The sequence below is a fragment of the Branchiostoma floridae genome, chromosome 1 (assembly GCF_000003815.2).
Source record: "Branchiostoma floridae strain S238N-H82 chromosome 1, Bfl_VNyyK, whole genome shotgun sequence".
NCBI lineage: Eukaryota > Metazoa > Chordata > Leptocardii > Amphioxiformes > Branchiostomatidae > Branchiostoma > Branchiostoma floridae.
Genome location: NC_049979.1, coordinates 21,670,925 through 21,698,914, shown reverse-complemented (window position 1 = coordinate 21,698,914; position 27,990 = coordinate 21,670,925). Strand labels below are relative to the sequence as shown.

Sequence of the window (27,990 nt, the reverse complement as noted above, 5' to 3'; positions counted from 1 at the left end):
TCGATGAAAGCCTCGCGATTAAACAATAAATTAGGAAAATACAATATTTCACGGAGGAATGAGATCTTCGATTTTTGTAGAGATCATGATGGGTGTTTTTCATCAACAAAACGCACGCATGCACGAGTATGCGAGCAGCTCACATCCATTCATATGATATACATGTACGATTGAGCTAAAACCGCTGAAGTGATATTTCTGCATGAAATGGTATTTTACTAATACCTAATACGACAGTACCGACGCGTGGTTGTGCTGGATAACATTTCGGAAACTGTAACCAGTGGTGCATGCTGAAGGAACGGGCAGATGTTGTTCAAAAATAAACCTATCAATGAGCCAATGGATTCGTAATTGATGGCGATGTGCTTGAAATGAGACAGTGCTGAAAACCACCGATATGTTTCCAATATTAGAGCTTGGCTCTGCTCTGAACATCTTCTGAGTACAATCCCATAAGATATGGTTTCGAATCCAATGATTCAATTATCTCTGCCTGTTAATGGCAATTCTATCGTTATAGCACGAAAATGGCGATGTAAAAGTACCACATTAATATGAAGCCATATCAGCCAGTTGGGCAAAAAAATTCAGAAACTATTTTGCATCATTTCGTACAGTCATCTAATTACTCTTTTGGATGATAATGACTTTTTCATTAGTTTGTGAACCACGTGTAGCAAAGACCTTATTGTCAACAACGTGGTCAAAATATCTACTTGCCATAATTTCTGGTACTTTTAAACAGGAGTAATATCTACATACAAATGAACGAAATCATCAAGCCCATAAAAGATTGACACCGTGTATGGATAGCTCTATGTCCTATGACGTATGTACATATATGATATGATTCTATGCTGTAGAATCAAAGCAAATCATAGTTGTTGGAAACGTACGGATACGGGATAAAAAATGTTGACATTAGTGTGCGATGAAGAATTTTCCCATCTTGTTTCTATATTTGGTTATTAACGACATGCCAACATATTGAAAATTGTGTCGTTGCTAGCAAAATGTACTCTACAAAATGATTTTTCCGCCAGCAAACTAAATTGAAAAGCAATGTTTACAAACTATTTGCCGCTCAATGCCAAGGGAACAAAATCGTGCAATTCGGTGAGAGACATCGTGCCGGCAGTAAATTCTCTTGGTTATTCGCGATGGACAAATGTTCTTCCACGGTTTCATCCGAAAACACCGTTGCATCCGTCCTGTTCAATCCAACCCATTTATCTACTAAAACACCTGACAATTCATTTACCAAAAGAAGCGAACTCCTTCAAAAAGCCTAATATCAGAAATAGATTTAGAATAGCTGTTATTTGAATTTTGATTCTTATGCCTTCATTCTTACTTATATGCAATTGTTTTGCTTTGTTTGCAAGACGTCATTGGGTATGCGAATTTGCAAATACGTTTGAAGTTCGTGTTATAACGTTAATCCTATTCAGTACATGTGTTGTAAGGGTCAATACAAACTCACACCTGTAAAGCATTTAATACGTTTATCGATATTCAATACAACTGCAGATCTCTATGATATAAGAATCTTATCACAAATGAAGAAATCATCGGCTCTGTCATTATAGTTTTGTATGCATAATCGAGCCGCAGAGACAGGTGGTGATTCATCTTAAAAAACACAATCGATGTGTTCATGAGCAAAGCGTTAGGATATTGTGTTTCTTGAATCTTTGGTACTTAGTAGGGGAAGGGCAACGCGTGATTTTAAGTGTGCAGCAATAGCATTTTATCAGCAAGTATAATGACGCCGATAGGAAGGTACGTCTGGCCATTATGGTCAACGTTGAAAGAAGATGTTGTGAACTTTTAATGCGTATGGATTTATTTGTATTCCCTTGCCATTTCCCGTATATACCTATTCCCCTTTGAAATTTACATCATTGCACGTAGCACAGGTGTTTGTAATGCAGCCAATAAATGCGTATTAGATATTTATTTCGTAAGACTAAAAACGTAATTTCTATTAAGATATAGGCAATGATAGTGCAAGCACTAGTTAACCTAAACAACCTTCCCACCTAGCGAATGCAAGCTTACCCACACAACTTCCTACCTGCCTACCTGCCGTACATTTATAACAGATGCCCCGTTGTTGTTTTATCAGAATAGACGGAGATATGTGGTTCCTCTAATGTTGAGTAACACGGGAGAGGTTAAAGTTTACGACGAATGGCGTCTTGTATGAAGACGTATGCATCCGTTTAGGAGAAAAGTCGACCTTTCGTTGTGCCTGCAGACTGACACGACTGTCACCTCTGACAGGGCAGCATACCGTTTGGCTAGGTAAGAGCAGGTATATCCCATCATGAGCGTGTGGATAGTATTCAAATGGTTTAGACAACAGCTGTAAGATAAGATTACTGAACCGTATGGTCAGTCTAGCATGAGATGAACCTATTATATATTTTCTTGAAATGAGTGAAGCCGATGCTGAATACAGCAACCTGCTGCAAATGTCTTGGGAGATTGCAATGTATTTTGAATTTCCAAGGGGAATATGTCAATTTAGAAATTGAATAGCCATGATTGTATTACCTTTTTCAACATTTCTGCATATAGGTAGATGGCTCTTTTTATCTACATGGATTTTTAATTTGTTTTTGTCAAAAGCCCATGTTTAAAATGCAGCTTCATGGTTGTAGAGAAGCCTGTGTTACTTATGTATTGTGGCCATATGTACTGTGATCGGAAAGCTCGCCTATTTGTTTAAAACTTAAAGTTTGTTTATCAACACTGTTTGTTGATAAAAATTTTAAATATAAATATTAAAATTAGCATTTTAATTCCGATTCCGTCGCCTTTGTTTATCAACGAAATACTCAAAACAACCTGCTATTTGTTTTTCATTGGGTGCATCAGAGAAAAGATGGGTCAGGCAACATGCTACAACAAAGTTACTGCCGGTAGTCACATAACTGCCTACCCTATGTAATCTGCCATACATTTATAACTGATTGGCGTTCGCATTAACTCTATATCCTTACACCGGTATACATGAATATTACACCCTTACACCTGTATACATGGTATTTGGTTGAATGAATGAATGGGCCGTGTTCGTTTATTCTGGTCGTTTAAATGATCTCTCAAAAGAGGACAGATTCGGACCACACGCTTGTCTGGTGGTAGCATTAAACTCTTTAAGAGTGAGTTTCAGTAGTTAAGGGTATCTTGTGAATCTGTCAAAAGTCTCCCGTTGAGGTGGTTTATATTAGTGATTCGCACTGTTTGTATCAATTTCCTAACACCCCAGTTAAATCTAGACTAGATCTCTCAACAAACATCATGGATAAAACGATCTTATCATGTTTTGTGTGTTTTATTGACTTTTTGGTAATAAATACATATACATTTGCATGCTATTCTAATTATGATGGCAAGGGTTTCACAAACTCAATATAGGTCGTAGCGAGGTCACAGCGTGATTGTCGTCTGGTTGGGTGGAGGCTTTTGTGCATGTCTACAATCAGTTTTGCTTACATTAAAGTTGACCACAGCATGTGATCGATCTTTGCGTGGGCAGACAAACGATTAGTAGCACTGATGTAATAACGAGGAGCTGTAAGTGTGACTCCAGTCGGCTAAGCCACAATTTACAACTGTTAATGCTACTTCTCCGCGTAAAGCTTTCTCTCCAAAGTTTCTCTGCCGCTGTGAGTAATGGAATTTGTAATGTGTAGAATTTGATGCTGTTGTAATGACTTCAACCCCATGTGATTGGTCACTCACTACATGGATTTTTCACCTTCTCCGTCATTATCACCGACCCGATTCCGTCGTGGTCTAATGAAGAATAATGAACATTATCAAACAGTGCTAACGACAAAATATCACGGTATATTACCAATTTTAAAAACATACCAATACACAAGGGTAAAATGAAAGTCAATGATATTTCGTGGCAATTGAGACGAAATATGTAAGGTTGACCCTTATAATACTTGGAGGGGTTAGCTTGAGGCAGTAGGGCGAGACATAGTGTGTGTTCTACTGACCAGGTCACGATCGATATGCTCATCAACCGTGTGTAATATCCAATCACACATAACCAATACAACATAGAGAAGTGACACGTAAATATGCCATGTGGAACATGGAACAAGAATCCGTTGGAAACAAACCTCCGTCAATAAATCATGGCGTTTGCTGTATGTGCTAGGGTGCTTGGTACCTACTAAATTACTAGAAATGACGGTTTCTTTGAAAGCTGTTTTCAACCATGTTCGGGTTGTTATTGATGATAACATTAGGCAACAACCTAACCTCCGGGGCCTTACTACCTCTGCTTAATTAAAAAGTAGCTATTTTGCCCCAGATTGTATAACACAGGCTACCGTTAGACTGCCAACAGGTAATCTAAATATAGAATACAACACGGTGTATTCCGTATCACCCGAGGTACCAGCCCGACCGCGGGTTGGATCGCCCGACGGCCGAATAAATTTTATTTGAGAAAACACATGTTTCGATACGAAATAAATAAATAAATAAATAAATAAATAGAAGTTGAAAAAAAATTGTGCCATCGAACAAACATTGTTACAACATGTTCCAACATCAGAATCAGGTACTTGAATTTTCGACCGCGCCACACTGGCGTGCGCAGATTATGTTCGAAATATTCGATGGAAGCCTGTGTGATAAAACTTCGAAGCCTGTGTGATACAGCTTTTTATCACACGGTCCGGAACACCTGTATCGAACATAATAAAATATATAGTAGTGTACCTTTAAGGTGGGAATTCCATTTGAATTTTTTGAAATACGGTTACAGTGTACAAAATGTTTCCCAATCCTCACCAACTACTTGCAAGGCAAACTTCAAACGCATGCATCAACAGGATCTTGAGTTACACGCACGAACACACAAACACAGACAAAAACAGTGCTCCTGGTGGGGGTCACTGACCTTCGTCCCGAAGGTAATAACGACAAGCCCTGAATGCACATGGCAATTATATGCTATGACCTGATGCCATCGCCAGATGTACATGCACCTTGCGTGATGTTATGATCACAATTGTTGCATGGAAACTATTTGTCATAGAACCAATTCGAGGGACGTATTACCTTGCCGTAATTGTTGGTGTACGCAGCAATCGGGAGTACTGCATTTCACATGAATCACTCGTACCAGTAGTACCCCTCACAATGCTGCCATTCGTCAACTGAACTTCTGAAAAAAAGTATAAGCCATTCTGTTTTCCTATCATTTAGTAAACTGCCGGTCGTCTCTAGAGGGTTAAAAGAATCCCTAAAGCAACCACGTTGCTAGGGTTGACTTCCCGCTGTTAGATTACCTGAACTCCCGCGTGGTCCCTCGGTTCGTATTTCAAAAACCCCAGATAGACGTCTGGAAGTTTTAGAGCGAAGTTTTACCATCGTGAACGAAGAACATGATTTATGATGTACAAATCACCATCAAGATCATCATCATCATCATCTATCGACATGTGTAATTCAGGACCAAGAAATAAATAAAAGAAAGGTGCGGGGAATCAAAGACTTGTTTTCGATTACGGTCATGAAAAATACGGTCGGTAACTAAAGAGTCTCAGTTTCTTTCAAAGTCGCCAAACTATGTTACACATTACACGGAACTGCGTATTGGGCCCCAACACCTACAATCGGGACCTGCTAGAGCTAGAGGTAAATGCGAAGTCCATGGCCTACAGTACTGGCACGGAACGATATGATGATGATAATGTCAAAGTTGTCCATAAATAGCATAACTACGTGGGTAAAATGTATTATGACAATACTATCCTCAACATCATGTTTTATGAATATAAAAATAGACAACTTAATTATTACTCATCACCGCATACCCTTGTCATTGGTCGTCGCAGAAAGGTTCGGGTTAGCAGGATGTTGCTAGTGTCGATGGGGCAACACGGAATAGAGCAATGTTTTTCCTAGGCCTGGTCATGCAGTTATGTAGTAAAGGCATCGGTCTGCCCGCAATTATGGCTATATTTGTGTAATACAGTTGCCACACCTCCTTGTAGGCTCCTTCAAAATTGGCCATTGAGAAATATTAAAACGCGAAAGCAATTTCAAAATTAGAACCTGGAGTTGATGCGAATGGTTATTACCTGCAATATGTGCTGTCATAAACCATCTCGGAATTGGTGTTGCGGCGCCCATAAAGCAGTTTTTATGCTCACTCCTAGCAATATGCCTATAGGCATATGGTATGCCATAATACCCTTGCACGATGCGATCTAAAGCTTTAACATGGCGGCCCTGCTATAATCCCTTTTAAAGCGCAAGTGTTCACAGTACTCCTAATTATATTTCAGCCATACCATAGGTATGGTGAAATATATTGTATTCGTAATGTTTCTTTCTTTCTTTCTCCTGTCAATCTTCAAATCGAATCAACTCCGCCGTTCCTGGACCGATTGACTTGAAATTTGGCACAAGGGTAGAGTAAGCCAATACCATTAGGTGTTTTTTTTGTCATTTTTTTCATATCTGCCTTTAAAATGATTTTATTGAGGTTTTTGTCAATTTTTATGTATATTTCGGGCTCCTGTACCCTGGTATTACAGTCGAATGACATGAAATTTGGTACAGAGGTGCCTTGATCATATGCTCACCTAGATTCAATAACAGATTTGGCATACGGTACAACAAAATGCTTAATTTTGCAATTTTTGGCCATTTTTTGACCAAAAAAGGACATTTTTGGCTCCTGTAGCCTCGTTTTACAACCAAATGACCTGAAATTTGGTATTAAAGTGCCCTTCAATTATATGCACAATTATATATATAGTCAAGAAAAGTTTTCCCATACGATACAATAAAATGCTTAATTTTGCGATTTTATGGCCATTTTTTTACAAAAATTGGACATTTTTGGCTCCTGTTCCCTCGATTTACAACCAAATGACCCGTAAATTGGTAAAGGGGTGCTCTAGATATTTACTCAAATGACCCATGTATAATTTTTAGCATGGACCACTTTAAAATGATATATGTGGGATTTTTTTGGTCATTTTCCAATGGCCAAAGGGGTCAACGACCTCAAGGCCTATTGTTGCATGAGGGAGATGGCTGAAATATGCTGTATTTGCTCTCAAGCAAATGTCGGCCTTTCTAGTGTTATTTGCATTTACCCCTTCATTTACACAGCAGTTTACATTTGGTACCAAAAAAATGTGCCAAAATATAACCACGGCAGAGATCGTCACAGGAGTACAAACAAGATTTACAGTTTACAATTTACAAAACGTAAGAAAAAGCGGAATAAACCAAACTAACCCGGTAATGGTTGCTGTCTTTTGAAGTTCAAATGAACCTTATTCTAAACTAAAAATAATATAAAAAACGACATTTGAATTGGGTATTTTACCAGATAATAATACCAGTACTCATACCATTATTTATTCTTCTCTTTCGAAATTTCGCCCCAGCTAACTCGGTATATTTATACCACAAAAAGTAAAGTGAAGTTGTGGCACCTTCTCTTTGCCGTTTGGCGTGACACACAGGTTTTGTACAGTATGTGCATACTGCGAAAGGTCCAGAGTGTAAAATTACACTCACCCCTACTGTCTGCTTGGTTCCTTTTAACGACTTCTGGCTCCCCTCAAACACAGAGGGGGCGGGGGTGACACAGAGGGGGTGGGGGTGGGGTGCTCATCTGACTTTATGTTCCATCTGAGAGGTAGTCCCTTAACGAAGCTAGATAATTATTTTCATCTAACTCTATAGCTAGGGTGTATAATGCTTTTGCCCAGGGCACTCTATTGGGGCCTGCTGAAGTTTCGAAAACAGAAAATTAAGATTCAACAACTGCGGGACCACCTTGTGACAGTTTCAACCAGTTTAAATCTTCATTCCAGTTCCATCTGTCCAGCTGCATGTCACATTGTTACTGTCAAAATTACTGACATCTGCATTTTTGTGATCAAGAGACTAGGCAAAGCCTACATGGGTAGTAATTTTGCCACAAACAATGATATGTAGCGTAAGATAATCGCTTGGACCCGGTCCAGTAACCAGTTACAACGTTAGCATTTTCTTTACAACCTGCATATCGTTTTCTACTATTCTATCAATCTAGCCACCAAATGATCAGTAAGATGTAGTTTCCTGTAATTTTTGTGCAAAGATACCTTAGTTTTATCATCTTTAATTTCTATCCGCAGAGAATCACAATAAATTTGGCATGTGCCGGATAGTTTAAGAAATATGATTCCAGAAGAACACACATGAACATATGGTCTCTGGTGAGTTAAAACGTTTAGCTTTATACCTTACTTCGAGATATTTTACATAGTCTTTATTTGTAGATAAATTGGATCGTAAAGAAATGACTATTTTACACCTGGGAACTGTCTAAAAGCCTAGCTAAAATACAAGGATATCAGTGTAATAACCAACAGTATCAACACTTACCAGCTAGTAGTACCTGATACACGAAAGCGCTTAGTGGGCAGATGTCACAGTTAGAGCCTGTCATAGGATACAGTTTTAAGAGTATCCTATGGCAGGGTGATACAATGCTTCATAAAAGTATTGACCCAAATTTTGATCTAAACAATTCTGCTCACCCATAAAGTCACAAGGGACTAGTTAATAAAGATGGACAGATAACAAGGCGCTAAGGAGTTCGAACTCGTAGAACAGCTAAAAGTTTCGAACACAATTTACATTTATATCCTTCCGCGCTGTAACCTGGCCACACCACTCAGATCTGTCCTTACGCCAAAAATAAAAACTGCTGAACTGGGCGTCTTTTCACCACAGTGCGGGAGCTTTAGCCTTGACGGTTTTTTTTTCAAATTGCAAAGAAAATGCTCCAAATAGGGAATGAGTTTCAAGTAAAAGAAGGCACTGCAACCGCGAACAGTACAGTACACAACGCAAATGTGCTCCCATCACGTGTGCAGTGTTGCTGAAAGTTTTGACACAAATCTTAATCATCGTAATGATACGGGAGGCACACAGAGACATGGCATCTCGTTTGCAAAGATCATCCAATCATCGATAACGATAAAGCACAAGACGACTTTCGCGTTTTGACAGATGCTAAGCATTAGACGGAGGACAGCTTCATAAAGAATTCATTTTGTTACATCTCGCGGGTGAAACCAAAACCATACTCTCTAAATGTCACAATCAGTCTTCGAGATTGCAGCAGATTCGGTTTGTCACGTTTAATGAGGTAAATCTAAGATTTAAACAACACCTACCGCGGTGTGGGTTTGTAGATTTTACGCTCTTCCCTTTGGCTTAAATCACGCGCCCACTACGTTTATTTCGGCCTTTTCAACTGGCGCCAGTGTTACGTAACGATGGATAAGTAATTTTATGCTCATGATACGTACAATTAGTTCAAACTTTACAATGTACTTAAGAGCACTACGCCTAAGAGATATTAAGACTGTATGTCTTATTTTATCGTTATGGAGTACAGAATTACCGACTAACATAGATGAGTGGAAGCAATTGCATACATTAGCATTTGCATATTGCTTGGTAATACAAAATGCAATAGACCAATATTTTTGACGAAATAACACAAATGAATTAAGGTTCGGCTTGGTTTAGGTAATGTTACTGCCTTATTCTATGCGACAACCTACATACAACGGATATTGAAAACAACCACATTGAAGAAAACGACCAATTAAGGTTTAGATTGATAGATAAAAAGTGAAATAATATTTTGCAATTGGTTTTATAACAGACTCATCTTTTATCAAATGAGTCCAAATTTGGTATATAAAGGTAAAAGGTGTATATCGTCTTGAGCTTGAAATATCTCTTGTTAATTAGAACATAAATTTATGAGCAACTGAGTTGACTGAAAGATGGGTATGCCTTCGAAGTCCTTCATTACTGTTGAAAGCTAAAATTACATCTGTATGATTTCAAACGTGCCTATGGCACATGCCAATTTTTATTTCTTAACTTCTAACAGTTACAGCTGCTAGTAAGCGTTTAACGATAAAACTGTCCTGAGTTTCGTTTATCATACATGATGGGAAACCCTAAATCGACACAGCACATGTTCAGGAACATGAAGAAAGCATTTTCAATACACGGCACTCTAGCAATGAAAAAAAATCCATACTGGGTTTTAGAAATGCGTAAGAATGTGGCTAATAGAACTATGTATCCATGATACATGTGCAGTTTTAGTATCCTAGAATGTTTCTTAGTGGGAGAAGGGATTTTTATCGAACCTCCCTGATAAAACCGCGTTCATTACTTTTTGACTAGCCCTTGTAGAACTTCATGTGAAAAAAACATGTAGAAAACATAGTATTTCAATCTACTTTTTCGACACAGAAACAACCAATGTACCAACGAAGGTATTGATTGATGTAAGTCTTTGCCATAGCTAATTTGCCCAAATGTAGCGGACGTAAAACTTCACCAAAATGGATTCATTGTAAATTACCTCCAGTAACAAACTGCATTATCGCGTCATCATAGATAAACATTAGTAGGAACAATGCAAAATTACATCTCAGCACATTATATGCGACGTATTGAAGTTCTAATGTGGTTGAGAAAGAGCAATATAGCGGGACTATTGGGTTGCCAAGCCATGATACATAACACTCAAAGAACCTATTTCGGGTATTTTTGCACGATCACTGTCATGCTCAAATACCCAGTGCTACATTGGAAACCGATAAATGTGTACTACTCGAATATACTGACCCTGACCGGTACCATCACAATTAGCAGTTCAACCAATGATAGAATGGCAATTAGCGGTTCGACCAATGAGAGATTGGCTGCGTGTCCGTAAATTTACTTAGATATTTGCATACTTTATTTCTATTTTGCATGTCTTTGTATTGACGAACATTGCATTGGTGTATGGAATTGTCTATTGCTTGACAAACCAAATCCACACAAGTACAAAGATAACAGACCCAAACAGACATGCCATAATACTATCTACCAAGGCACTGCCGGAATACCAACATTGCCAGAACAAGTATGTTAAACTGATCAACTTTCTGATAAGGTAAAACTAAAAATGACGTGAGCAGCTGTCAAGGAGCACCACGAGATACAAGGTGCTCCCATTGGCAAGGTCCTTGCATCTGACCTCGACACGAAGAACCGCAACTGATGGGCTGAAATGAAATATTCAGTAGCCTGCTCGACAGCGTTCCCAACCGCTTCTGCCTCAGCTGAATTATTCAGAAACTGGCAGTAACCACCTACAACTACTGCGAGTTGATGGTCACCAACGACAACTACCAAAAGTTGATGCTAGCACCATCAAGGTTCATCAATTGTAGTAAATTACGTTATGTAAAAAGTAAAATTTTCTCCTAATAAAAATTGTACAGATCGAAATGTTTTATTAAATCACTGTCGACATGTCGTTTTCCTATGAATAGTCTCGGAAAATGGATACTCATGTCGAACAATTGTCTCCCTTCTCAATCGTATTTCAGATGTATTTAAAAGCGCTGAGGGAAGTCGTCCAATTTAAAGACAAAGACGAGGAAGAACAAAATACAACATTTCCTGTTTGGTAATAAAATTATTTAAAAAATTGTTTGGTATAACATGTTCTGTATGTTCAGTCACATTTTCAACCTTAGATTTCCTGCAAAGTTTTTAGAAAAAAATTCTTTTCAAATTTTCATCAATCAATCTTTCAAAACAAATCAATCTTTAAGAATTTTGACTGATTGTATAGTATTGTTTACATTTTGATCATAAAGCGTAAATAGATGCAGCTATTTTATAGCATAAATAGTGGTTGAGCTATGGCGTAAGCGTGGGATAAAAACAAATGACCAAATGGCTTTGATAATACCAAGTAGTATTGTTTCCATTTTGATCATAAAGCGTAAATAGATGCAGCTATTTTATAGCATAAATGGTGGTTGAGCTATGGCGTAAGCGTGGGATAAAAACAAATGACCAAATGGCCTTGATAATACCAAGTACGGACAGATTACCTATTCTAGCCTAAATGCTTGTTCGGGATAGATTAGGTCCTGGTAAGAACTTCCGCCGTTTTCAATGCCGCAATGGTCGTGGTGCCAATAAGAAAATCGTCTTAGAGTCCGAATATCGGTGATCGTTTGGTAGTTTTATGCTCTCAATCGACAGACTGATAGTTTATAATCGTTTTCTTGACAGATTGTCATTACCCGCCTATCGACTAGAATAACCTCAGCTTCCAAGCAAATACCAGAGAGGTGATAACCAGATACAGTAGTGGCAGCTGTGCCATTGCCAATGTTGGAATCTACAACGTAGATAGCGTAAATATTACGATTAAACAGTGCTTGATGTTGATTAAATGAGTGCCACTACGTGCTTAAATGTCGCCTAAATGAGCCTTACTAATTAAAGTGCTCACGATAAAGGTGAATGTAAATGTAATATTTAAGCAACCGTAACATATAGAGACTTGAATAGTATTAAAGTCATCATCATCATAGTCGCGGGCTACTTGCCCGGACCAGGTCCACTCTCTCCTTCCAAACGTATTGAAAATAAGAAAGCTTAAAGGGTTAATTCCATGCGTTGAATGCAATGAAGCAAACATCGGTGCCACAAGCTACCAGTGCCTGGAATACCAGTGCCTGGAAATTCATAATAAGTGTTTTGGGCAGATTATGACAAACTGGATTAGCTCTTGAGCAAAAGCAGAAGCAACGAGTAGCGGAAGGCATCTATTTTTTTTCACACAATACTTTCAAAGATCTTATACCTTCAAGAACATCTAGATTATTACTTTTGTAGAGAGTGTTTGATTATCATTTTGTTTTATTAAGTTTACTGATCACTTTCTGTCATTCTATGGTAAACATATGAAAATGTATAGCTACGAAAACACAACAGAGCAAAATATACTCCCCATGTGTCAGTAGAATCTTCCATTGACCTTCATGAGCTGGAATAACTGTCAGCTTTCTGCCAAGGTTGACAAATGACTATTTACGACTTCAAACTTCAAATAATGTCACTCCCTCAACACTCAGTTTTCAATTCATTTCCTGTCACTCGCCTTTATACAGCATTTAAAGCCTATGGCCAAACCGAAGACAATACCTTCGTTTAGCACACGGAGGTGGTAGTTGTGATAGCCATACAATGCAGTTCAATATTTGTAATAAACTGCGATAAACTTAATGTTCTTATTATCCATAACGAATTGCCAATAAAGCTTCTTCAACATTGCTTTGAGATGCCCTGAGTTCTGTTATGGATTCATCTTATTGTTAGTAAATTAAACTACAGGAGCTAAGGAAGTCGATGAACGGGACAAAGTGGAGAGAGTTGAAGAAAGACTGCAGCTGCAGGGTGTCCAGACCACTGCGCAGCAGCAGAACACAGTGGACTACTTATTTAAAGCTAATCCTTTGATGATGGTAACTTCTTTCTTTTGAGACTAAACATCTAATTTATAACAATTATTACTGAGTGACATCCTGTCCGCTGAGGGTGCTTAAGAGCTTCAAAGGAGATAATAGATCAAGGCCTTTCATGAAGATGCTCCTCCCTGTTTCGGGGATGGTAGATCTCCGGTGGCTCAGCTTACTCCGTGGCCAGCTAAACACCTTATACCACCAGTAAAGCTGCCTGGAGATTAGCAAGAACATTGTTTGACTGACACGAAAATCGTCCAAAAATTACTCTAGTAACTAATCCTACTGCTAGTACATCATATTTACCATCTACGAGTGGCCATGTTTTGCTTACTCTATTCTGCTAGATCAGCAAAGTTATCGGCATTCCTCATCTTGATTTCCCTGGAGGGGGTACCCTACATCCATAACGTTGCTTACACTGGATTATCTTAGATGACCCAAAGGAAATAAGACCCGCGTCCGTTTGCCTATGGTTATGACGTAGGTCAAACATAAACGTTACCCCATATTGGCTATTTGCGTGAAGGAAGATAGTAGCTACGAGTCCCTTGGTTCTTGAAAATAGCCATAATGTTATTTTTGACGTTCTAATGCAATGTTTTGAATGTTCACTGATAAAAACTTATCGAAGCATTTAAGATGTTTATTATATTAAGGCAGCTGAAATAGGAAGAGTTCGGAGACCACATACCTCCATGCAATATCTAGAGCCTTTCTACATTTATTGTATTGTCTTGACTCCTTGATAGTGCTATAAGGATGTAATTAGCATAATCTATTTGAAATAATCGTCTTCCACTGTAATCTAACATTGGTACATGCGCGAAAGTCATTTCCTTTGGGAGAATTCCATCTTTACTTTTTATCATAACTCATGCCAATGGCATGCTATACATAGTGATAGTGCAACTTTTAATAATGTACCACCAGGGAACTTTTTGTATCAATTATACACCTTAAGCATATCTGAATGATTGGAATCAATAGTTCCAACCTCCATGCAAGTTACATGCATCGAAGTGATATTTTTAATTTTCATGGGGGTAAAATATGTTTTCTGTTGTTTGTCTGCCCCCATCGGTAACACCTGCTGCATCTATGTGATATGTCGCTTAAACAATATTTGTGAATTTTGCCAAAGGCGGCAGAGACTTTCGCTGGCATACTTATGACTGCTTTGCCTTGAACTCCCAAGGAACTTGGAGAACGACCTGTCCATGAGCATTTGTCAATTGACGCATGGCTTCATTTTTTCATCATTCCCGCCGACCTAGGTCTCTACAGAGACGTGTGCTACCAAATATCAAATATGTTATTCATGTTTTTGTACATAGGCAGGAATATAAATAGTAGTGATAAAAGCATCGTTTGATCAGCATGCACTAATCCTACTGTAAATGTTTTAAAAACTTCCACTATAATGAGATACTGCAAGTTCCCGCCAAAATGAGGCCATTTGACTAGTTAGGCTCCAGGGATACGGATACTGGAAGAATCCAGATAGGCATCTCGGAGATAAGAAAGGAAACGTTCTTTTCAAGGAGAGAGGGAAGGGCGCACGGGCGTCTTCTTGGAAAAAAATCTGACTTCTAAGAAATAAGGGATCTCAAAGGAGAAGGTATCAAGGCTTCTCAACAAGAAGAAACAAGGAATTCGTAGAAGAGAGGAAATGACCGAGCCAGATATAAACTAACCTCAAGGACTCCAGGGCAATAGTAGTGAACAGAACTGCACGAAGGTTCCGGGACTTGTATTTAGTTGTATTCAGCAGGCGTAGGCGGCTTCTGTGACTATTTACACTTCTCAATCAAACCAACAAATTTCAACTTTGCTAAATTAGATATATTAGAACCAGATAAGGGTATTTCTTTTATTTCCGTGCTCCAAAAGTCTTAACGGAAAGGCATAGATACTTATAGATAGTTGCTTCGAATTCAGTCTGGTCACAGTCTGGTTAGACATTCGACAACATCGATAATGCACGACTACCTATGGAGAGTACAACCACACTATTACTAATGTATAATGTACACCTGAGTAGCACAACATAGTCATAGAATGTAGTTCTTTGCACCTTGTACTTTCCTTATTATATGTATTGTTTGTACCTACAATTAGCCCTCGGGCATGAACTTGCTAAAAACATATTATCTACTAATGTATGCCACACATGCGCCGTTTTCAAGCATGACGCCAGTTTTCACTCCCAACCGAAGGAGTCTGGAAGCGTGTATTACAAATTATGCTGATCCTAAACGACCTTCACAGTCGCCGTACGCGTGTTTCGCTGACTCTGCACACCTTCCTGACTCATGTTTACAAGATGTATTACACAAGGTCCCATGGTGCTGTGGCTAATGTTGACGGACTGACGTTCGGATTTACAATTAGGGCACTTCAAAATGGTACGCCGGTTGATCTGGCTTTGATGAATCGATAACACAAATGTGCTTTAACTTTCGACTAGCTGTAATTTTGGCATCAAACTTTTACTTTCAGAGACAAATTAAGACGTAATATGTAAGATCTTCTACCTAACATTACATATATTTTAAAACTTTTTTTATTCTTATTTTGTTATTCTCTCGCACAGATGAATATCACGAAGTAAAATTTCAAGAATGTACATAGAAATTGTATAGAGTATCAGATACATACCAGCTACTAGTAAGATCACCGAAGGTTATAAGTACAAAATCTATCTAATTATCTATCTATATCTATCATTCTTTTATTAACTAGTTAATCATCTTGCTAGCATACATAACAATGTGCTACCCTATAGGACACAACTTGAAGGTACTGTTTACAACGGTGTACCGACCGAAAGTCATAGAAAGGTTACTACAGCGCCAAAGCAAGGCCCATACAGATAGAAAGATAAATGGTTTTATCTTCCAGTGACGATTTAAAATCGCCATTCGGAAAGCACTGCCTCCCTCGATATTCCTCTTCATTTGTTACCCAGAGTCCACAGAGGGATGTTGGCATTTTGGTGCCGTAGTGTTGACGTTCACCAGGGAAAGGTCTATATTGTCAGATACTGCGCAATTGGGTGTAATGCCATTAATGCAGCGGGGCAAATGGTCCGAGTAGAAGTCATCGTCATTAGTGCGCTACTGTCCGCAAATCCCATCGCAACACAAACACTTCATCAACACGCGCAGGGTAAGCTATTCCTGGAAATGTCGATCCCTAGCTAGCTACATCTGACCACTGACTGGTATTTTCCGATACGTTCCTTTAGTTACTTGGAAACTGAATAATGATGACGCCATTGGATAAATCTTTTCTGCGTGCACACGCATTGAATTAAGAAAAAAAAAATAACGATGAATTTAACTCAGTCAATCTCTTCGCATACTAGAACAGTTTATTTAGAAATGTTCAATCAGGAAATTTCTTTCGTGCTTGGCACTGCTGAGTTTGGGGATCATTCGTGTGTCGTGTCGTCATCCACATAAGGCAGCCTGATTGGTAAACCTGCTTCTTGTTTTCCCGCCATGGGACCAGCTGGCCTCCCCAAAGGGGCGGGGCAGGCTAATCTCAATAATGCCCCCCTTTTCTAGGAGGCTGAAAACAGAAATAATTTTACTCTTCAATTTAGGGGTCTTGAGTGGGGAAAACGTTAGAGATTAAGAAAATAGTCCTACTCTAGAGTAAAGAAACACCAAATCAGATGGAATAATTTATTTTAAAAATATGCCACTGTCACCCTTCTTTACTGCAAATCGTAGCACCATACTATACCAGAAGGGAATGTTGACTGCCATGGTGACTCGTGAAAAATAGAATCTAGTGCACATGATGTGGTCATGTAGCCTGGGTACCATCCGGAAAGTAGTTCGCTCCGGCGTTCATTATATACTGTAAACAGTCGCTTCTAGCTCTGACATTCATTGTACACTATATACAGTCGCTTCTCTGTATAGCAGAAGCGAATATAGGAGTGAACTACTATCCGGATGGTACCCAGTCTAGGGGTCATGCCGATTTCAATACAATTTTACTGTTGTTTAAGTTTTCAAAATCAGCATAAGATTTATTTGAAAAGTTTTTTTTTCCTTTATTGTTACAATCTCGCATTATGTTTTTTTTATTATACAATAACATTTTACTGTTGTTCCCCTTTGACAAAGCAACACAAGATTTGTGTGAAAATAAAGTTTGATAGTCTTCTTCATTGTTACAACCTAATAATATGAAAGAAAGATGAAGGTTATATGAGGTTATAGGTAAAAAAAATCGTATCGCTGAAGGCACGAGACCGATAATGTTTTTGATGAATAGCTGTCTGTATTTTCACAGACGGTTCTGTGGAATACAAAGAAAACCCCGCCAGTTACAATCTGGAGTGGTATCTCCCAGGAGTCCCAATCGCTGGTCTCTACAGAGCTCCGCCACTCCCACTGAGATCTATCATCAAAAATCAATCTTGGCATGACAGTGATTGACTGTTGCTTTTCTTTTGGCATGATCTACAGTGGATGCAACACGAGGACTAAAGAATAATGCCCGGCAATACCTGATGGACTACTATTCAGAGTATTCCAGTTCAGAAAAGAACCCATGCCTTAAAAAAAATAAATAAAAAATTCACGGGTCTTAGTGGCAAGTGTGCAGGACCAAATCCGTGGGTGTTTTGGGCACCTTTAGACAGATTAGCCGCGAGGCTCGGTGGGCGTCTCTCCACCGTCATGGGGGCCACCGTCATGGGGGCGGGCAGGGGCATAGCGAGTATCGAACTCAGGACCTACTGATTCTGAATCCAACACTCTAGCCGTTAAGCCGCACAGACACCCATGCCTTAAAGTAACAGGCATTACCTTATTTTTTTAGATAAAAGAATCATTTTCCCTACTAAAACTATTAAAGAGTAAGAGTTAAATGCTACCAAATTCTGTAAAAATCATTCTTATTGGATAACGTTAAGGAACGCTTCCATCTTGATATAAAAAGGTTAGCTGTAACAGGTCGTTCAATGTACTAGAACCAGCTGCTGCCGCGCATGAATAGCTGGTGCGTATACGCCGCAGGGTGGTTTCTGGTATACTAGGAATGTAACTTTAGATACAGAAACAGAAGCTGGTGTGTTAAGAAGATGTTATTTTCATACTATTAGATACACATACTGATACGAATACAGATGCAAACTGCTATGAATTAGCTTGTGGTCATCAAACTTGACTTTCCATAATGATCAAAGAGTTTTTTGTGTGGCACATTAAGTATTTTACAGACGTCGATACTCACGAAAATAAAATAACCAAAGTACAGAGTTACAAGAAATGACAGCTGGACAATCAAATATACAATATGTTATTTGATTTCAAGAAAGTGTCAATTCATTACGACGTGTGAGCTTCTGTCAATAAATCAATAAACTTTGCAGCTATATTTGGCTGGCCTGGCTCTGACGAATTGTAAAGAATATCTTATCGGTCACACAGTCACACAGTGTTCTAGCAGTATTGGAGTGGCTCAGATGCTTAGTGTAATTAAGAACTCTAATTCTGTTCATTAGATTAACGTCGAAATAATCATGTCCTTAGTGAGGTTTTTAATATTAACAGCTGTACCCTAATGTGAATGGCTCGTTGTCTAACTTTTGAGCGTTTAAAACGTTATCGGGAAGAATTTCGCTCACATGCAAGCGTAGCATGACCTCAGTTATGAGGTTAACTCTTAGGTATTCAACAACAATTAAGTTTCCTCATAACTTTTTACTGATTTTTTTATGTAAAAACCAGTTCTTCTCCAAACTGCTGGTGTAAGTTTGACTAACTTTTGAATATATTTGCATGTTGGTATCTGTGTAATTTCTAGGTACAGAGGTACGTAATACATTCTTTGCAAAAGGTCTATTCTTTCTTGTTTCAGTTAGCACTAGTAGTTATGTAGATGAGACTAAACCACAAATGGTCCTTGCTTATGACTCCCAACTTGATGAATAAAAAAAAGGTCCGAATTCTTTACAACACAGAAAACATTAATTTTACAATAGTTGCGAATAATTTTTATTTCTAAACTGTGTATAAGCAGATACCTAAAGCAACCATTTATTTACCCCAACTTACAGACTATCACACGCTAACAGTATTTCAATACAGTGGCATAAGCTCTCGACGTATGTTGCGTAACTGACCGTGGCGAAATTCTCTTAGTTCCAAATGTTCCGGAGCGCGGGCTTGGTTACTGAGGCGTGTTTGGTTGGACAGGGATGACCTTGGAACATCTCCCGGCAGAGTAATCTCCGTCCCCCGCTCTCCTTCAGATGACTCCACGCTAATGGACACGAAATCGACTCCATTAATTACCAAAACCAACTCCGCAAGACTCACCAGCAGCTTTTCCGACGCGGGTTCGCAGGATGATAGAAAGGGATTGCGTCCACTCTGAAAGTTTCATGGTGGCCTGGAGTTAATAATTATCATCGTCATTGGTCATCGACCAAGAGAAATCAAATGTGCTATCAATTCATTTGAAGCAGGACTAATGTCATTTGATCCTGGGGGAATCCCACGCAGATGTAGAGGTTCAGCAGATAACATGACCTTGGGTCATGGCGGGCGGGCTAAATGTCACCCTCTGAGCCCCATTATGAGACAGGCTCCTCTGCTGAATCTCTCCACTGCTGCCATAAGTCATGTTTGATGAAAAGAACGACATTGCCTGTCATTAGGCTTCATGTATATCTAATGGTCGCCCTTGTCTTCCGCAGGGAACGCTCCTATCAATACTGCCTGACGATGAGGATGCATTGCGAGAGATACGACACGGCCATCGAGATCAAGCCCATGAACGGTTCTGTCCTCCTGCACGGGTCGGAGCCGTCCAAGCTGGGGGACGGCACGCTGTACACGGGATCTCTCCCCTCGTCGTTTGGAAGGAAGAGCAAGAGGACACGTTCCTACTACAGGTCCCACGATAGCCTAGGTCAGTACTACCACTGCCCTCTCCTTAAAACTTAGATATGTTACAACTAATGCTGTATGTCCTCTGTACATGTGTTCCTTCAGAATTTTGTCTAGAATTGTGCTTCCATCTTCTAAATTGTCTATTTTCAACGGTTAATTAGTACGTGACTGCTCAATATTCCATTAATGTGATTCGTAACTTCTTGTGCACGTGCACGTGTTTGCTTCTAAAAGTTTCTTTTGACACTTGAAGAAAAGACAAATCAGTACTGTACATTATGATATCAGGTACTCAAAGCTTTCTTGCAACACCTAAAAAGTTCGATGTGAATCCACTGATGGTTGCGCATAATAGCCATCACAATTTCTTGACCATACTTGTAAAATGTTGTAGCAATATCAGTATATGTTGGTTTGCAAAAGCACGTTTATTTGCTGTATAACTCCAAAAAAATAATGATATTACTGGTGATGTGTAGCTACAATCCCCGGTTAGAACTCAAAGGTGAGATTTGATTATTTGAATTGTAAGTTAGCGAACAAGACCGATAATCCATTTGCTAAGTTGTGACTTCACATGGTGATTAGATGAATCTCAGGTATGATTTAGAATAAAAAAGTGTTCGGAGGCATAGAAGACGGTTAAACTAGTTTAACATAATGAATTCATCTAGACGTAAAACGTTTAGGTTATAAAACGATCACGATGCTTATTTTGCAAAATGCACATGGTATGCAGGTAATGGACGAAGAGTAAATTCAATGTTAATTGTTATATTAACATTACATGGTTCAATGTTGTTTTTTATACTTGAATGTGACTTAACTTTGTTGCCTTTTATCCCACTTGATTTGGCATAGTCCTACTGATAGACCGGTCTTCTAAATGTATAGACACATTTACGATATATCCTTTCTACAACCATGTTCATTTTTAACACTCTCCGGATCAATACTCTGACCTTGGACGTAGTTCAACATTGAATCTTTACCACGACCACCATGTATACATGATCCAACAGTACAGGCCTAACTAACCTAACAGTTACACACATGGCAATCTAAGGGCCGCTGAAAGTCCAAATCAAAACTGCATGACATTCACACTGATAATGTACATGTTGTAAATGGTAGCCAATCATGGATGGGATGAATGGTTTTGACACGGAGTGAACGTTGCCTTCTTTCGTGTTGCCTGCACAAACCGATTTATTGGTGTCCACCGTGGGGCCCGGGTGTAACAAACACCCCATTCGCCACAGTATATCCCCAGAAGTGTAAGAACCAATGCGTCAGCATTTTCCCCAACTGTCTGGTAAGCTGCAATGTTGTGAGGGTTAGGTGTGATATTGCCAATGTGTTAACACCAGTGGACGTATTTGCCACTGTAATAAGATTTGTTCGCATGGATCCCCTTCACCTTGAGTCCCGTACTTTAACGACGTTACACCGGTAAAAGGGTTTGTCGCGCGCGTTGGCCACTTTATTGCAGTTGCCGTGACGTTTGCCAGACTCTGAATATTTCCGGTCTGTCGTCAGTATTGGTTCACCTGGAAGCGATTCAATCGCAAATACAACATCACTTTCCAAATATGTTTGTCCCATGGGCACACTTTACATTTGTTACATGGCGTCTGGCAATGTAACCTGGACTTTATCACATTAATTCCCAATCATGTACAAGTAAACGATCAAGTTTATCACCAGACCCCATGACCACTAGGCCGTGACCAAAACACAGTCATCAGGAGGAATGTCAAAGAGTAATTAGCTAATTACAGATTCTGCAGCCAACTGCAAATGCAGTCGAATAACATAGGTTTACGTGAAAAATATATCTAATTAGAGATTTGTTGTGTACTCTATTTGAGCGAACCATGTTTGGATAAGCATAAAATTGTGTACAGACAAATTGTGGGTGTGCTTGAAACCCAAGTACAGTTGCTGTATTTGCATATTAATGCGGTGTGTCCTCATAATAAGTGTGCAATTTTCAGGGACTGGTGCCCACATATCAACCCTAAGGGGCCCACATTGCCTGACAGTAACATGGGGGACAAACTGTGGAAAAAATCAATGCGAAAAAGGGAGGAAGAGCTGGAAAGGGGTTTTTAAGTACCAGGTACAGATAGAAATTAACTGTAACATCATCCGTGCGCCTTTTCGTGTCTTTATCTCACTACGTTCTCTCTTAATGCTAGCGCTCTGTTCCAGAAACTTTTCGTTGCAAGGAAAGCGGTTAAGTACATTCTCAAAAAAATGCATCCAACACAAAAATCTGATTGTGGTCTATGGCAAATGCATCATGCTGTGACAATAAAAAGCAGACTGCAGTACTAGTATAGAGAAACTTTTCAGTCAATGCTATGTAGCGGACGCAATTTCGCTTCAGCAAATTACCATATGTCTGAAAAGCCGCCGTGCTTTTATCTTCTGGTACGTATGCTTACGACATTGTTAAATTATTAAGCATGACCGGTGGGCGAAGGATAGGACATGATTGCGTGTCCTTTCAGTAAGCTTTCCGGCGGCAAAGGCTTCGTCTGCCCAGCCGCTATCGAGCGTGATTACATCAATAAATCGGGTTTCACGATACACCAAGGTTACCTTTATTATCATTCCCTCCCTGGAACGGCGCACGTAGTCATCAAGAAGTGTCCTGTAGACACCGGTGGAGCGTACACATCTGTTGTGAAAAAACACAAACACGCATTCAATCCTCCGATAAAACTCTTTACAATGCTACAGAGCTGTCTAGCCAAATATCTTTTCAATGCGTTTACAGCACTAGATCATACGTCCACAGTAATTGATCATTTCGTTCTGAGTCCTGTCTACCTTTGAGGATATTGGGAAGGCCTACATTTGCGTCATTGGTTAATCAATGTTGAAAAAGTAGAGCGTAAGAAATATGTTTACTTTGCAAACCCATTTGGGACATGCTACCTAAGGCGTAGGGTTCCGCTTGATTTATTAGTTTTTGTGTTTTAGTAGTGTACATCAAAGTAGTACATGTACTCTCGTCCTTCGCCGTCTATCACTATGATGACCTATGATCTCTTCTTCGGTATCATTACAGAATGCTTTTAAACTTAGTGCCCTTGTAGGACTTCACCTCGTTTCTTATTAATTCAAAAAGTAATGCTGAAAGCACATGCACGCCCACACAGACGCACATGACGAAGGATGCTTCCTATCTCCACAGATCCCTCGGTAGATCTGACGTGCTTCCAGCTGCAGGAAGATATGTCAAAGTCGGTAAAGCCCATGGGGACGACCAAAACACGGGCAAAGCGCCACCAACAGCCGCCACCCCCTCCAAGTGGTAATGGTGCGGCCCTTCGGGTGGTCTGCAACATTTGCATGTGGCTCCTGTTGCTCGTGCTGACTGGCTTTACAGGTAGGTTGAACTGATGATGCTTCATTGGTGTTACTTTTTTCAATAGGTCTTTACATGGATCCAGCTGCGTATTCGTAGGCTATTCTGCTGTGGATAACTTTATCTCAATCTATCTTTCTTTCAATTTGTTTCACCTTTAAAATTTGTTTTGATTTTAATCGAAGTAAGTATTATGCCCAAAGTCCTATCATGCAGACTGCAAATATATGTGAGATGGCAAATCAAAACAGAGTGGTGAAAAAAAAACAAGGTGCCAAATTCTTTGAGTAATACAAAACAAAGTACGACCGGTTGCTCATTGGTACGCTGTGTCTTCTAGTACGTAGAAAATGGGTGCTATATGTCGGATCGGAGTCAAGATCGGAGTCACGGTCGACAGGTGATTCTACTGGTAGATATCTAGATCCCGATTGGAGCGTGTGTAAATCTAGAATATCATCTTAAAAGACAGTTTAAACATTGTAAAGTGGATTCATTCTCTCTAGATCGATTGAATGACTTAAATACAGGATATATAGTAGCCTTCAGTCCATCCTTGGGGTAACGACTTTCGGAAGCGGACCAAAGCTGACAAGGCTGGACGCAAGGCTAGATTTAATAAACGGGAAACCAGTCTAAAACATTCCAAGCACCCTGATCGCAAACTAAACCTGACCTGTATCAAAAATCTATTTCCAGCGTGGCTGTACACGAAGATGAAAGTCATCCAGGCGGACAAAGACAGACTACAGAACCGAGTCCAGTCGGGCTCCCAGCAGTTAGAGGAGCTCCAGGACAGGACCAGGCAGCTGCTGACCGACAGGGAGGACCTACAGAGCAGGATAAACAAAGGTGCCAGGGACATATTACAGCTGCAGGACAGCACGCAGAACCTACAGACACAGCTCGATAACGCCACTGCCCAGCTGAACAGGAAGGACAGGGCACTGGAGGGCATACAGCAGGGTCTGGCCAGCATCGGCGACTGTAACAGAGCTGACGACTGCAACATAAGAGGTATGATTCCAATTCTAGTTCTGTTGACAATCGTTAGATATTCCGATATTAGCAAACAAATCAAGCTTCACACACTAAACAGTTAATGCTAACACAATATTTTGTTTGTATCAGGTTGGGCTAATCTTGGCTTGGCTTGAGAGGCTTTAGAGACTTTATTTCGTCCATTAGCAGAGAGATACAAACTTGGCGAAAAAATCTTAATTTATTTTCTATTGTGGAAGTATAAATCTGCTTGTGGCATCAAATCTATAGAAAGCTTTTGTAATCCTTACATGGCTGTTTCAAAACTCTAGAAGTTAGAATGTCCGTAACAGAACAGTCGTGCTTATATACTGCATTGCCTTTTATGTTGACGCTACAGATTGCTCTGACGTGAAGTCGAGGAACAGTTTGGACGGCGTTTACCCGATCTGGCCCGACAACTACACCACAGCACTGTACGTCTACTGCGACATGACCACTGCGGGAGGAGGGTGGACCGTCGTCCAGCGTCGCCAGGACGGAACCGTCGACTTTTTCCGCAACTGGACTTCTTACAAATACGGGTTCGGAAACTTGAACGGAGAACTGTGGCTCGGGACGCAGACCCTGTACACGTTACTGACGCAGCGGCTGTACAAGCTGCGAATCGATCTCGAGGACTGGGACGGCGTGAAAAGATACGCTGAATATGATAACATGACACTTGGACCTGAGTCAGATAACTATAGGTTAACGCTAGGTACGTACCACGGCAATGCAGGGGACTCCATGACAGGTGAGAATGGAACAATGGGCATCTTCACCCGTAACCTCAACAACATGCAGTTTAGCACCAAGGACAGAGATAATGATAATAGTATGAACAACAAACACTGTGCTCGTATATACAAAGGGGGGTGGTGGTACAACGATTGTTACAACGCTAATCTGAACGGACGCTACTACTTTAACGGACGATATAGCGGGAATCTCCAGGATGGCATTGAGTGGTTTAACTTTAGAGGATGGTTTTATTCGCTAAGATACGTGTCAATGAAAATTCGACCAGCTGACTTTGTACCGGTGGTTTGACCACGTGTTACAGGTAACGTAATATTGCAAGATTGTACAGAAGAGTTATCATGTAATTGTATCGTCCTTGCAAAGTTACATTAGATCATCGCATGATTTTGATAATGGTAAAGGCAGTCATGCGACTTTGATGTCGTGGGATTTGCAAGCAGGCGATGAGAGAACAATGACCAACAATGATCTAGGACCAGGGCTTTAGCCAGCGTCCGTTTTTCCGTCAATTGACGGAAATTTGCTGCCTGTGACGGAAAAAAAATTAAACCATTCCGTCAACCTTGACGGAAAAAAATCACGGAGAAAGATATGAAGTCTTCCGAATTTAAATAAAGTACGGCTATACCACGCCCAAACACCCGAAAAACTGCCGCGAAAACCACGCCAAAAAACCCGCGGGCCGATTTTTCCCAGCGCACGGCAAGCGCCGGCGTTCCTTATTTGCATTAAAAGAATACACTGGGCGGGTAAATTGACGCGCCATGACCACCGGCGCCAGAAGGTCTCAGTTGAAGTCTGTTATATGCGTTTTTGTTTACTTTTAATGTTAAACAACATGTGATAACTGTAACATAACAATAAAGTGAATTTACATAAAGAACGGAGCCGACTGGCGCGACTCCGACATACTGCTACGTGACATAAACAACGGCGCGGGAACGGGCCCAACTTGCGCTAACTGCTACATGACAATAGAATAAAATAAACATCGAGCGTCTTACGAGCGCAACATATGGGCTAACTGTTACATGACAATAAAATAAAATAAACAACGGGCGTCTTACGGAAACAACATGCGCTAAGTGTTACATGACAAAAGACTAAACTGGTCCGACGGGCGCTTGCACTAGCTTGGTAGTTGGTACGTTCCTACGAACTTTCACCCACGTATGACGTAGCACTTGTTGTTGCTAGCGGCCATTTTGTTGCTGGTGCCGATTCCATAATTTTGAGTGAAATTCAGTGAATGTTACGTCGACTAGTGTTGTCCTTTTATGTCGTAAGTATACAAGTAACTTTCAATTGACGATATAGGAAACCATTGTGTAGGTTATGAAGTAAAATATTACCTACCTTGACCTACGTTGACAAATTCGTAGCACGAGTCGTGAAGTCCTTTCGCTGACGCTGTCGTCCGATGACCGAGAATATCAAAGACTACGAAGTATGCGAACTTGCTTTGCCATTACCCATTGAAGGAGACGGAGAATAATAAGTAAAGTTTCTTTTATTATAGGAATTCATCAGGTAGTAGATCGTTTTTATTCAATAAACTTTAATCAGGTTTGCTTCAATTCTGTGCGTGCGTGTGTGTGTTATTTGACGTTGTGAATGGTGACGTTACGGAAGGGCGTGATAATGATCGCACGAGGCAGACATTGTTTTGTTTAAATTTTGTAGTCAATGACGGAAAATAATAAACGATGACGGAAAAAAATAATTTTCGGAAGGATTTTTCCGTCAATGAAAATTGGGCTGACGGAAAAAAATTTCGAGCTGGCTAAAGCCCTGTCTAGGACAGCCTTTTTTGGTAACAAAAGTCCTGTAAAACACATTTAAGACTATCCCAAGCATGCTCTCATTTTGTAAGCACACGACGATTGCATGACGAATCTGAACATGCTCTAAGTGTGGGAGTGACTGTGACTTTAGAAGAGTGGCTGTGATGATTTAAAAGAAAGCCATTGATCGACATCACAGTGTGATTGGCTAGGAGTTCATCGCAAACGTTAACTTTGTCCCTTGTACATGCAGTTGCAGCAAAGCTTGGCAAGTGTACCGCATCTTACTCTAGACGCAACGCGTGTTCGAGATATAGATTTGATACTGAAAGATTGTGATACAATGTAAAGTACACTGTGAGAGTTTTTGCAAATCTTGTGACGTGTAAATGGGGCAAGCACGTCCCTAGAATTAAAAAAAAACATACAGTGATATAATGATGATTTTTATGATAGTTTAGACATAGTCATCAAGATACACCTTGCTCAATATGTCTTTGCACTAAAGAAAAAAAAGAAAGATACCGAATGTTCTGTATAGATAACAGGGGCCCTTATACGAAATGCTGTGATTATGCGGATGAACAAGCATACTAACAGTATAAGGTATAATATACTTGCATATATCAACCCATTTTACAAGGAATGTATGTGCATAGATTAAATATAGAGGGTGTTTCACATTGAATCATCGACTAAAAGGTTACACAAATAACACAAGCTTCGAA

General features: G+C 39.8%; 1 protein-coding gene across 2 annotated transcripts in view; it reads left to right on the top strand.

Moving 5' to 3' along the window:
- Positions 1–25,948, top strand: part of LOC118429692 (angiopoietin-related protein 7-like) — a 49,241-nt gene extending 23,293 nt beyond the window's left edge. For both annotated transcript variants that reach the window (XM_035840294.1, XM_035840302.1), the window contains exons 2-5: positions 20,119–20,333; positions 23,520–23,714; positions 24,393–24,710; positions 25,075–25,948. In XM_035840294.1, coding sequence (XP_035696187.1) covers positions 20,147–20,333; positions 23,520–23,714; positions 24,393–24,710; positions 25,075–25,766 — 1,392 coding nt within the window. In that variant the 5' untranslated portion in view covers positions 20,119–20,146 and the 3' untranslated portion in view covers positions 25,767–25,948. The remainder of the gene's footprint in view (positions 1–20,118; positions 20,334–23,519; positions 23,715–24,392; positions 24,711–25,074) is intronic.
- The last annotated feature ends 2,042 nt before the right edge of the window (positions 25,949–27,990 follow it).